General features: G+C 47.3%; 1 protein-coding gene across 5 annotated transcripts in view; it reads right to left on the reverse strand.

Moving 5' to 3' along the window:
• Positions 1-2422: 2422 nt before the first annotated feature.
• Positions 2423-13346, reverse strand: part of RGL3 (ral guanine nucleotide dissociation stimulator like 3) — a 39468-nt gene continuing 28544 nt past the window's right edge. For 4 of the 5 annotated variants that reach the window (XM_035141290.2, XM_060268687.1, XM_060268685.1 and 1 more), the window contains 5 exons: positions 12585-12674; positions 11168-11312; positions 5521-5670; positions 4348-4462; positions 2423-4257 (listed from right to left, as the gene is read on the reverse strand). In XM_035141290.2, coding sequence (XP_034997181.2) covers positions 3656-4257; positions 4348-4462; positions 5521-5670; positions 11168-11312; positions 12585-12674 — 1102 coding nt within the window. In that variant the 3' untranslated portion in view covers positions 2423-3655. The remainder of the gene's footprint in view (positions 4258-4347; positions 4463-5520; positions 5671-11167; positions 11313-12584; positions 12675-13346) is intronic. The other variant, XM_060268686.1, reaches the window with a different exon arrangement.

Here is a 13346-nt window from a genome sequence, read left to right on the forward strand (position 1 = left end):
GAACTTTCCCCCCCGACCCAATTTAGTTTTTTAAAAGCCGGAACAACAACAAAAAAACCCTATTCTATTTTCTCTAAAGTATATGTGATATATTATAGGTCTAATGAGTTCAGAGCTCTGCTAGATTGGGTCAAATCTGTTTCTAGTCAACTCTCTGGTCTACCCAATGCCTCCATCCGCTCTCTCAACATCATGAGTAATTTTATATTTTATAAACTTCTATCTCGGCCCCCAGTCCTCATCCCCGAATCAAAAGCCCTTGAACAATTTAGACTTCCCCAGTGGTCTGATCGCTTGATCATTTTGCTGGCGCTCTTCTGCTCCCTTTTCTGTACCTACAGCACCTTTCTTCAGAAGAGGTGCCAAAAAACTGCACACAAAATATTCTAAATGCAGCAACACCATACAAAGGCATGACAGTACTGTCTGATTCTCCCCCCTCCACATCCCTCAGCAACCCCTCCCCCCCATTTTTTTAAATTTATTTAATCCTAATTCTTAGCCTCATCACCACCACCACAAACTGAATTGATGTTTTCATTTATGTGTTGACTTGATTAGTACTGTATTGCACTCCTACACTGTTGGTCATACATAAACCCCATGTATATGCAAAGCTAGAAAATAAATAAATGCAACAATGTAAGTTGCTCCACCAGGCATCGCCTTGTTTATTTCGCAAATCGATTTGTTGTTTTGTTGCCTAGTAATCCATTCTAACAAAAGCTCTTTGCCGTATCCTTGAGTTTTCACCACCTGGTAAACGTAAGATTTGGGCTAAGTCGGTGCCCCTCACTTGGCTGATGTAGTTACATTGCTAGTATACAGCCTGATTTTACATTCAGTTGTACTTAAATGAAACATTTAATATTTTATTGTATTCTGATGCTGTTCCCTCTTCTGGGATTGTGTGAACAATGAAGCCCGAGTTATGAATAATTTAATTAATCAAGTTACAGGTAGGTAGCCGTGTTGGTCTGACGGAGTCGAAACAAAATAAAAAAAATTCCTTCCAGCAGCACCTTGGAGACAAACCTATGACAAACTTAGTTGGTCTCTAAGGTGCTGCAGGAAGGAATTTTTTTAATTAATCAATTAATCAAAACTTGACTATTTTGGTATCATTGCAAATTTGGCTCCTCACTGCTTACAAGAATATTTGTGAATAATATCAATCGTTATAATAACTCACAATTCACTTTCCTCCATTGTGAAAACTGTCTATTTATTCTTTCTTGTCCTGTTGCTTCCTATCCTTTAACACAGGCATCCCCAGACTTGGCCCTCCAGATGTTTTGGGACTACAACTCCCATCATCCCTGACCACTGGTCCTGTTAGCTAGGAATGATGGGAGTTGTAGTCCCAAAACTTCTGGAGGGCCGAGTTTGGGGATGCCTACTTTAACATATCTCACTGCCTTCCAGTGATTGGCTGGAAATTTATAGTTAATTATATTAAACCATAGCTAGGGATTTCGGGACCAGGGGTTGATTATATGCTCATTAACTCAAAACTGTAACAGGGAAACCTGAACTGTATGGCAGTCATAGTTGAATAGCCCCTTGATATTGCTAAGGCTGAACAAAGAACTTACCGTATTGGCCCAAATATAAGTCGCATTATTATTTTTTCCAAATTCTGACTGTGAAAAGTTAAAGTGCGGCTTAAATTCGTGACCTTACAAAAATGGGCTTTTACGATATCGCTGCTGAAACAGACATACAGTAAAACGGAACAAAAAATGTTTTATTGCCGATTTGCGAGCTTGAGACTGTTCGTTTGCCATTTACGGGTGTGAGTGCTTGCGGCATTATAGCAATTGAATAGCGAGTTGCAATTTGAGCGATTGTACGGTAACTTTGTGGGCTTGCAAGATCAAAGGCTTAAATTGGCTCGGAGTTACAATCCTACCAACCGCAGCGATTTTCAGCCTGTAACCCAATTTTAAGGGAGTGGCTTAAATTTGGGTATTGTCTCCCCCCACCCTGAATTTTAAAGGTGCGGCTTATTTGCGGGTGTGGCTTGTATTCAGGCCAATACGGTAAGTATTTCCTTGACTGCTTTGCAAATTCCAGTGTCAGGGGCTGCTGCAGAGGAGGAGGAGTGGTGGTGGAGACTGCTTCCCCATCCTGACCCTTCCAGGGAAGAGGAAGAGGAAGACTGTATAGATTTACAACAGTGGTTTGCGGGAGGTCACAACCATACCAGCCAAGTTGCTGTCAGAGAAATAAGGGACCAGGCCGGAAATAGCAGACCGGAAGTAGCGCTGCTGCCATTTTGGAACTGGGCGGAGCATGCTCAGAAGTGACTTTTGATGCTGCTTTGCCCAGTTCCAAAATGGCCGCCGCGCCAGAAGTCGCACTGCAGCCATTTTGGAACTGGGCAGAGCAGCATCAAAGTCGCTTCTGAGCATGCTCCGCCCAGTTCCAAAATGGCCGCCGCGCCAGAATAAACCGGGGGAAAACAAAAAAATCAGTTTTTTCAGCTAGGAACAGCTGGGAAAACGGGGATTTCCCAGGGAAAACGGGAGACTTGGCAGCTATGGTCACAACTCAGGGGCAGATGAGTGGAAAAGTAGGGAAATCATGGGAGAGTAGGAGCAGGCAGAACCACAGCAGCAGCTGGCTGGCACATTGTCATTGGAAGGATTCCAGACCCTCCATCTCCCAGAACCCGGCAAGCCTTAAAAGTAGGAGAGCAAAGAGCTCAAAGGCAGAGGGCATGTAGCAGCACCCATAGAGGTGATGCATGAGGAAGTGGGAGAGATTGGGGGGGGGTGGAAATTCAAGAGGCTGGGTTCTATAGCCTCTCTCTGTCAATACTGAAATAAAAAAAATGATGGACTATGCCGAAATGGCGAAATGAACTGGGTAGCTCAGAAATCAAGAAGACAAGAACTTTAAGAAAGAATGAGAAAAGTTTATAATTTATTTACGAGACCACTGTAAGCAGGTTATTTTAACCACACTTGTAAAGTAATGGAAAGTATGGATAATTTAGAACAGGCATCCCCAAAACTTCGGCCCTCCAGATGTTTTGGACTACAATTCCCATCTTCCCCGACCAGTGGTCCTGTTAGCTAGGGATCATGGGAGTTGTAGGCCAAAACATCTGGAGGGCCGTAGTTTGGGGGATGCCTGATTTAGAAGGATTAAAAATTTGGATAAGTACTGATTTGCAGTTGTTATTACTAGGACCCCTGGAAGCGATGGGGGGAAGTCAGGAGATTCAGTGTAATCTCAATATTTGGATTTGGAATTGTTTTCTGTTACATGTTTATACTTAAAAACAAAAAACAAAATTAAAAAATATATTTTAAAAAATAAAGTCACTGATGGCAAATGTCATAAATCAAAAAGAGAAGAAACAAAACACCAGGACACTGGCATCGTGTGGCACCTCTGATCTCCGCTGGCAAGACTCTGCATACCTGGATACCTGCACATCAGCTGTGTTTTGTACTGGATGGCCTGTAAGCCCATCTCTCTTGGCTCTACAGTTCTAGGATTACTGAGGGGAGGCCGGGGAAGGCACAGCTATGGAACCTCACAGTGGCCAATCCATTAACGTCATAGCTTCCTCGTGGGGCACTCAGTTATCCTGGCCATTTGCCTGTGGTCTCATGGAGGGGGGGAGTCTCTATTCGTGACTATATTAGCTGTGGCCCTGAGTGCCCAGTTTTAGGTCAGGACTGCTCAGAGCGTCTAGAGTTTGGGAAGCTGAAAGGCGAGGGATGTCACAGTGACTAAAAGACCCTGACCAACGGGATGCCCCTGAGGAGTAGCAAAGGGGCGACTGGCATGAAGAAGCAGGAGTCTTTGGCCTCTGCGAGGAGGAGGGCAGAACAACATGGGATAGAGCTGGACCGAAGGGTGAGTGGTGAGAAAGAGGCAGGGGGGAAGGAGGAGAGCTCGGAGCGTCACTTGGCGGCTGCTGTGTCCCTGTGGGTCTGGAGGAAGGTGATGGAAATGGGGGTGCCAGGAGACACGAAGCTAGCCAGAGCTGTGGGGATGTTGGGCCATGTGGGGACAGGCTAGAAGGGCCTAGGTGTGGAGAGCTGCAAGAAGATGAAGAGGCAGCGAGAGCTCCGGCGCCACGGTCCTTGCGTGTGTGGGTGCCGTGGAGCGTGGTTTTGCTACCAGGCTGCATTGTCCCAATGGAGTTGGGGGCTCCTTCCTTGTGGCAGAGGAGGAAGTCGTGGGGGCCAGCGGGGTTCATAGCGTAGAAGGCATTGGCGCCGTCGGGGATCAGTAGCTCTTGAAGGATAAAGAGAGAGAGAGAGAACATGAGTGATGCCAACAATGTTGCGCCCTCCACCCGGCTCCCTTGCATCCCCCTCTCCTCACCTTGGCCATCTCCCAACAGCTGCAGGAGCCGGTAGTTGTGCAGCGAGTGCCCTTCCAAGTTGTGCTTCTGCAGTGCGCGCTGAACTACAGCCGTGGTCTTATCCTGGCTGGTGATCTGCGGGGGAAAGTCATCCGCTTATGAGCCGCAGGGGAGGGCACAGGGGAGGCCCAGCAACGTGGCAACACAACGTAGAAGGTGTTCAGAGAGGGGCAGGGGAGAATATTAACGGAAGTAGTGAAAACCTACTTCATACCTAATGCTAGCCGAATCAAAAAAGTGTCGGGCTAAACCAGGGATGGGGGGAGGGTTACCTGTGGCTTTCTTGGCATTTGTTGGGCTCCAACCCGCATGAGGTGGGATGAAGCCAATTGTAATGGGCCAGGAGTTGGCTTCACCTGCTGAGCAGCAGCCTGAAGGAGCAGAAGGAGAAGTGACTCCACCTGCTGCTGATCAGCCTTCTTGCTCCTGATGAGAACCAGCTTGGCTCCAGCTTTCTTAAGCAGGGTTTCCAGCCTCAGGCAGTTGCTGGAAACAACATTTGTCATTCCTGGCCAGATCTAGCTGCTTCTTGCTTCTTGTGACCTCGGCTTTCTTGACTCCCGGACCGTCTGACTACACGAACTGAGATACTCCTTGTTATGTATTCAATTGTTTGTGTCTGCCTGAGCTTGAGTCTGGACTAAGGATTCTGAGCTCCTGTGTTCTGATTCAATACAGGATGTCCAATCATAGAACGTTTCAAGATTTGGGCCTTTGCCAGTGGCCCTTGAACTATGAGTCGTGATTCGCAGCTTGGAAGTTTAGACAGCCAATCACGTTAGGAGCGGGAATGGCCCAGGCTTTCAGGAATGTATATAAGCAGTTGCTATGCCCCTGTTTCCCAGTTAAGTAGTTCAATAAAGGTTCTTGCTGTTATCACTGCGTCCTGCTTCATGGGCTTCTCCCTCTTCATGGGCTTCTCCCTGGCTGGCAGCACAGGACTATGACACTGTTTGCCTCAGGTGGTGGATCTGACCCTTGCCCTGCCCCGCCATTGTGTCGCTACCTGTTCCTCTGGGACTTTGCCCATGCTGCTGAAGCAGTGTTGTTGCCCTCACTGTGCAGGGCCTCTATACGCTCCCCCCCCCCCCGGCTGGCCGGAAATCTTCACCCCCAAAGGCGGACAAACTCACCACAATGCTGCGGTAAAGGTTGCCATTTCCATGCACATCATCCATGCTGACGCGGATAATGCGTGACTCTGTCCCTCTTTGCTTGGAGATGGGAGATGGCGGGGGCTGCTCGAGCGGAAGGCAGGGCCTTAGCTGCGATAAAGACAGATTCTGGTGAGGGGAAGACAATCAAAAAGGGACCAGGAGATGAATCTGTGAGTTGTGACTCCCTCCATCACTTTCCGTCCCACATTTCCATTACCTCTCTGGCCAACAACACCATCAAAACATCTCGCTCAGGGACTTCTGGTCTGTCGCGCTGGCAATGAGGTGCAGAAACCTCGACCTCCGAGGTTTCTGGCTTCGTGGGGGGGGGAATCCCGTGAGGGCCACACAGATTCCCACAAGAACCCCGGGTAGAGCGTCCCGGGGGCGAAGTAGCCCGGCAGAGCCCCAAGGCGACTCCTCCGCTGCCTGGTAAGCTCGTGAGAGCCTCGAGAGTCAGCGGAGTGGCAGTTGCGGGAGCCATTTTGGGCGCCATTGTTACCTCCACGCAGCAAAGCTCCGTGCCTCCAGCCTGCAAGCGGTGGATTCTTCCTTTAAAAAGATCAGATCTGGAATAAGTAAGTCAAATTTTCGATTTGGATTAAGAAATTTGGCGCTGGGAGGAGGCGTAAAAGGGAAGTCACCCCCCCCCCAACTGAGTAATGGACGATGCAGTAAAGCCATGGAAAGCTCAGAAATTTTGCTTTAAAAAACCTTTTCCTGATGCAGAGTAAGGAAAAAGGAAAAAAAAGTGCTTAAGAACTCTGCAAAAGACTGTGATCTGTTAAGGGGAAACCCCCCTGTGAACTTGGAGTCGGGTCAAAGGAAGGACCGGCTAGCCGTCTTTATGACGTCACTATGGGAAAGAATGTGCCTGTCTGTATGAGACTGAGACTGAGAGCTACAGACAAGCAAAATAAGAAGTTTTAAAAAACAGATTTTAAAGGCTACTCAGTGTTGAATTTGAGACTGAATAACAAGAAAAAAGTAAAGAAAGAGGTTGGATCCAGTTCAGATGGGACCTTAATCTTTTTATATTTGGGAAATATAAAATAAGGACAATAACAACACCACCTCCTGCTCTGCAACAAGTATGGAGGCGGAAAGCATCAACAGGAAGGAAGAGAAGGTTCTGGACTGTGAGAACAACAGCACAAAGTGGGACTTGATTTTGACAACAATTTTGGAAATGACAGAGGAGATGCGTAAGCGTAATCGCAAAGGTGTTCTAACAAGTTTGGATGGAAAGACTGGTGAACTAACAGAAAAGAATTTTCAACTAGATGATTCACATGAACTTAGAGAGGAAGAAGAGGGAGAAGATGAAGAAAGACCAGGGGATGGACTAGAAGAAGACACATGCTGTGACTTGACTATGGGGAAAACTCCGGAAATGACAGAGGACAACCGCAATCCTGAAGGAGAGAAGTTTGCTGACTCAAAAGAACTGATTTATGAGACAGAAGAGGAAGAAATCACTGTTCCACTGGTGGGAGGGGTGGAACAGGGAAGGGATGGAGAAGAAATCATTGTTTCACCAGTGGGAGGGGTAGAACAGCAAAGGGACTCGATTCAAAAGCCCCCCCAAAAGGGGAAAAATAAAAAGGTTGTTACCCCAGTGAGAGAGGGGGAGAAGGAAGTAGGTGGGGGGCTGAAAGAGATTGAGGATAAAATGTTGGGAATACAGCAGGGGAGAGAAAGGGGTGAGCAAAATTTAGAATGTGACAGAACAGGAGTGGGGTGAGGAGGAATTGAGATGATTTTTATGGGTGGATTAAACACGGTCTGAACTCAGAATGCAATAAGGTGCTGGCTGTAATCTCTGGAGACACCGATTCCAAGGAAAGGGGGGAGATCTAGTTTTTAGGGTGGCATGAAAGGGAAGAAGATTTTGGAAATTAATTATGAATATTTTTGGGTAAAAGGTTAAAGAATATTAGGTAATAAAGGTAAAGAGAAGTAAGTTTGGGTAAATGATTAAGAAAAAAAGAGTTATAAATTGGAAGAAATAAGGTAATTTTAGATTTAGAAACTGCAATAATTAGTAACTGGTAAGGAACTCAAGAAGGGGAAATGAGGAAGTCCGAAATATTTAGATCAGAAATGGGAGAATAGGATAATGCTATATGCCTTTTTATTTTTAATATGGGTTTTTTCTTTCTTTGTATTTTTTCTTCACATTCCTATATGTAATGAATAAGAATGATTCAAGAATAAGGCTACGAAATGAGATATAAGATGTAATTTTATGATGTCTAGATGAGATGTAGAAATGATAAGAGTAAATTATAAACAAGGATTGTAAGAAGGGGAAGTGAAGATATTAGAAGAAGTAAGAGGTGATATACATTGTCTTTTTTGTATTTTGTATTTTCGTATCTTTTTTATATCCTTTTATATTTTTTTCCTTGTTTTTCTCTTTTTTTGTATTATTTTTTCTTTTCTTTTTTTTTCCTATGTAAAATCTAATAAAAAAACACCATCTCGCTCAGAATGTATCGCTTGCTGATACAACGCTGATATGTGCATCGATGCTAAATGAAAGCTGGCTCTCCCCTGGGTTCCCAGATGTTGTTGGATGACAACTCCCATCAACCCTGACCACTACCGTAGCTCTGTGGCTAAGTACCCCATGGAGAAATCCAGGATCGGCAGCCGCGCGACACTGGAAGTTGCATGGACGCAACTTCCGGTGTTGCTTTGCCCATCTATGGGCACCGAAAATGGCCGGCGCCGGAAGTTGCACCTACGCATGTCCGGAAGTGCGTAGACACGACTTCTGGTGCCAGCGTCGGCCATTTTCGGTGCCCATAGATGGGCAAAGTGACACCGGAAGGTGCGTCTATGCACTTCCGTAGATGCGACTTCCGGCGCCGGCCATTTTCTGGTACCCATAGATGGGCAAAGCGGCACCAGAAAAATGGCCGACGACAGGAACAAAAATAAGGGAAATTAACGGGAGAGGAGCTGGAACGGGAGACCTCCAGGAAACGGTAATCAAAACCTGGGGTTTCCCGGGAAATACAGGATACTTGGCAGCTGTGGGAGTTGTGGGTCAACAACTTTTGGTGACCAAAGGTGAAAGCATGGCTGCTCTTCAGGGCCGGCCTATCCAACAATATCAAAATAAGCTCCCATAAACAAGAGGGGAAGACTCAAGAATAAAAACAGACCTCAGAACACTCCAAGCAGCCTTTGGAAGGCACAGCCTATAGAATGATTCCTGCTACTCCCCGGAGGTGGAGGAGATGAGTGGGGGTGATAGGTGTGGAGGAAACAGAATGTCATGGGAGGTGTGCTGTCTTCCGGGCTCCCTATCTATCTGTCTGTCTATCTATCCATTAAAATTGTACACTGCCTTTCATCCTAAGATCCACAGGGCGGTTCACAGCATAAAAATACAAATCGAACATGCAAAACAAACCAATACCCGCCCCCCACGACACATTGAAAAGGTATTTATTTACAAAATACATATATCTAGAGATCTGCTTTTCCCAGGTGTCAGAGATGAGAATCTCACTATGTCTGTTTAGATTCTAAACACCCTAGAAGTGAAGTACTGTACTGTACTAATCAGTGGCTCCTTCAAGGGCATTTGATGCAAGCTTGAATACCTACCAAGTGCCCTGGACATCCCATTTTTTGCACGAGAGCACAGAGGCCGTTTTGGGTGCTGCGCTCTCACTCCTCCCCCCCTCAAAGAAAACAACAACACTTTATCTGGGCGAGAGTGAAGCACGGGTCATATGACTTGCCTGGGAGCACATCCCAGAAGATGCACACCCTAGTTTCAGCTCTCAAAAGTTGGGTGGCGTGAACTTGCACCAGGATGCACCCTAACATTTTATATTGCTGAAGTGGGGGTGGGGGTGGGAGAGTGGGACGGAGACTTCCCTAAATATTGTCTTTATTGGTCAAGCATACCATTTTTTCAGCCACAGGTGTAAAAAATGACTGGTAAATCATTACAGTCGTACCTCATGTTGCGCCCACTTCAGGTGGCATGCTTTCGTCATGCGTCCCGCAGCAAGCCAGAAGTACTGGAATGGATTACTTCTGGGTTTCGCTGCTCGTGCCTGCGCAGAAGTACCAAACCGCGCCGCGCACCTGCGCAGACACGATGCTTTTCACGTTGCGGGCTTTTCCCGTTATGGACGGGCCTCCGGAACGGATCCCGTCCGTAACACAAGGTACACCATTCTTGTATTATAATGATAGCTTTTAATATCTTTTCCTTTGACATGTGTTGTTTTGATAGGCTCATTTTTGGCTAGAAATGAAATCAGCCTACCACACCGATGTCGTCTCTTTGCACTCTTTGTGGCGACTGCATTACGAATCCCCAAGAGAATTTGCCTTCTGCCGCTGCCCCTTGCTCTCCTCTATATTTCACCACCATCACGGGTGCAACTGGCAGTAACACAAGTGCAGGCCTTTTGGGTGTGGGCACCCAGGCCGTGGAGCCCCCTCCCCAAAGAGGCTCTGCTGCCCCCTTTCCAGATGCTCTGTCACGGCTGTTTTATTTTGACAAGCATTTGGTTTATGATGTTTTTTTGCTCCCCTTCTGTTTTATAGCAACATACAGATTTCTGCATTTTATGTTACACCCTGCTTAGTTGTCTCGGTCACATAACGAGATATTCTAAGATTGTGAGTTGTTTCAGGGACCAAAAGAATGGGCCAGAGTGGTGCATGCTCTGGTTATCTCTCGCTTGGACTACTGCAATGCGCTCTACGTGGGGCTACCCTTGAAGGTGACCCAGAAACTACAACTAATCCAGAATGCGGCAGCTAGACTGGTGACTGGGAGTGGCCACCGAGACAACATAACACCGGTCTTGAAAGATCTACATTGGCTCCCAGTACGTACAATTCAAAGTGTTGGTGCTGACCTTTAAAGCCCTAAACGGCCTTGTCTCAGTATACCTGAAGGAGCGTCTCCACCCCCATCGTTCTGCCCGGACACTGAGGCCCAGTGCCGAGGGCCTTCTGGCGGTTCCCTCACTGCGAGAAGCAAAGCTACAGGGAACCAGGCAGAGGGCCTTCTCAGTAGTGGCACCCGCCCTGTGGAACACCCTCCCATCAGAGGTCAGAGAGATAAACAACTACCTGACATTTAGAAAATACCTAAAGGCATCCCTGTTTAGGGAAGTTTTTAATCTGTGATATTTGATGTATTTTAATGTTTGTTGGAAGCCGCCCAGAGTGGCAGGGGAAGCCCAGCCAGATGGGCAGGGTATAAATAATAAATTATTATTAGTAGTAGTAGCATAACTGAAGGAGCATCTCCACCCCCATCGTTCTGCCCGGATACTGAGGTCCAGCGCCGAGGGTCTTCTGGCGGTTCCCTCGCTACGAGAAGCCAAGTTACAGGGAACCAGGCAGAGGGCCTTCTCGGTAGTGGCGCCCACCCTGTGGAATGCCCTCCCACCAGAGGTCAAAGAGAACAACAATTACCAGACCTTTAGAAGGCATCTCAAGGCAGCCCTGTTTAGGGAAGCTTTTAATGTTTGATTTCTGTATTTTAATGTTTTGTTGGAAGCCGCCCAGAGTTGTTGTTGTTGTTGTTGTTGTTGTTGTTGTTGTTGTTGTTGTTATTATATAAAGAAAAATAAGCTACCTTGCTAGTGGGGAGTCCCCGAGTTGGTGAACAAGGGGTGCTAGGCATATCTTCAGAGGAAAGGCTGCTGTAGGAGCCCAGCGGTGAGATTCCGGGCTTCTCAGGGCTTGGAGCAGCAGCAGAAGCTTCTGAGCCTAGAAGAAGTCTGCAAAGGAAGAACAGAGGCAGTTACTCGGGTGTGGGGGCATCATTGTCACCAAGACACATGACACTGGGCATAATAATAATAATAATAATAATAATAATAATAATAATAATAATAATGCAAATCTTGGGCTGGCATGGAGACCAGCAGATCCATCCATTGCCATACACTCACGGTGCGGCTTCAGCCATTGCACTGCCTCTCAACTTGAGTACTCCGAACTCTTGGGAAAAATCAGGTTGCCAACTTTTATTTTTCTTTTTACGTGGGACTCCTAGGACATGCAGTGAAGGGGAATTGAGCAGGCGATGCTTTCTCCAACAGCATACCCCTCCAACGTTCCTCAGATGAAAATAGGGACAGTTCTCACTGCCCGCAACAGACCGTTCTCGATTCCCCATTTTTAGTCGTCTCCCCCACACCAAAAGCATTTCTTATGAGAAGAAGGGCAAGTGCTATCAATACCACACCAACAGGGCACACACTATCTGCTGCCCTGGGAAAACTCATTAATCTCTATTTTATTTTACTTTATTTTATTCTTTGGAAGATTTACAAAAAGAAAATGTAGGATCAAATCAGAAGTCATGATGGCTTTCATAATTATAGGACTGTTCCTGGAAAATCAGGACACTTGGAGGGAATGCAGCGGTGTACCTGTAGGCCAGGCAAAGATTTGTCTGCCTGACAGCTGTTTTTGAAGATGCAATAACCTTGTCAGAAAAACATAGCTACTATGAGGAGGGAGGTGAGTAATCCCTTCCCTTAGGTAAAGCAGCCATTCTTCTAGATCAGGAATGGGGAACCTCAGCCAAGAACGCTGGCAAGCTGGTTTTTAATCCAAGGGTGGCCCAACTGCAAAAGTGTAATCATGCCAGGGCATGTGATTTTTTCGGAGGCAGACCAGGCCTAGTGGGAGGCAATGCCCAACCTCTCCATCTTCACTTGCTCTGCCTCAAATAAACAGCACAGGGTTCTCCAGGAGGCCGGAGGTCATTGGACAGAAGGGAAGCTTGTCCCAAGCATGGCAGGGGAGGAGCAGGGGGGCACGCAAGAGAAAAAGGCAGGGAAAGAGCAGAGGGGCCAGCCCGCCCATGAGGTGGACTGAAGCACCTGCCTCGGGCAGTAGAATCCCATGTGACCCTGGCAAGCGAGGCTTCGGCAGGAGGGAGCACCTTCCCATCTTGCCTTGGGTGGCAAAATGGGACGGGGCGTCCCCAAGGAGCAGGCACAGGAAATGTGCCCCCTCACGGAACCAGAAGGCTGACTTACGAACTGAAGCGCTTGGTCAGGCTGCGGTGCAGCTTCGGCGAGTTGGGACAGGAGTCAGCTGGTGGCTCAATCACACGGGAAATCCGGTAGCTGCAGAGGGAGGAGAGTAGAAGCATGGGGTATATATCCACCCAAGCATGGCCTCCCATTCTTCTCTGTTGGTGTTTCTCTGTTCCACTGTCCCTTCTGACACCCTGCTGCCCTGTAATTTCTCAAAAAGGACCTGCTTGGCTCTTTCCCTTGGCATATGCCTTGTGCCACCCTCACAGTTACACAGCCTGGTTTTTTTTTGGGGGGGGGGGGACGACTGCAGGAAGGCCAGAAAAAAAGTTGTCTTCCTCTCTTCCTATCCTTTTAGCTTCTCTTGGTCCCGCCACCCTCTCAGGCACGCTTGGTGGGGACATGGGAGAGGGCCTTCTCGGTGGTGGCTGCCTCCAGACAACTCCCTCCCTGGAAAAGCCAGGCTGGCTCCCTCCTTGTCATCCTCCTGTCAGCTGGTGAAGACCTTTGTTGGGAGCTGAGTGCTTTTAAGGAAAGGATTGTTGCCATGCTGTTTATAATTGTAATTATTGGTATGCGAGGTGTGTGTGTGTGTGTGTGTGTAGTTTTTTTTCTTTGTTCTTAGTCAGGCATCCCCAAACTTCGGCCCTCCAGATGTTTTGGACTACAATTCCCATCTTCCCCGACCACTGGTCCTGTTAGCTAGGGATCATGGGAGTTGTAGGCCAAAACATTTGGAGGGCCGCAGTTTGGGGATGCCTG

The sequence above is a fragment of the Zootoca vivipara genome, chromosome 16 (genome assembly GCF_963506605.1).
Source record: "Zootoca vivipara chromosome 16, rZooViv1.1, whole genome shotgun sequence".
In the NCBI taxonomy this organism is placed as follows: domain Eukaryota; kingdom Metazoa; phylum Chordata; class Lepidosauria; order Squamata; family Lacertidae; genus Zootoca; species Zootoca vivipara.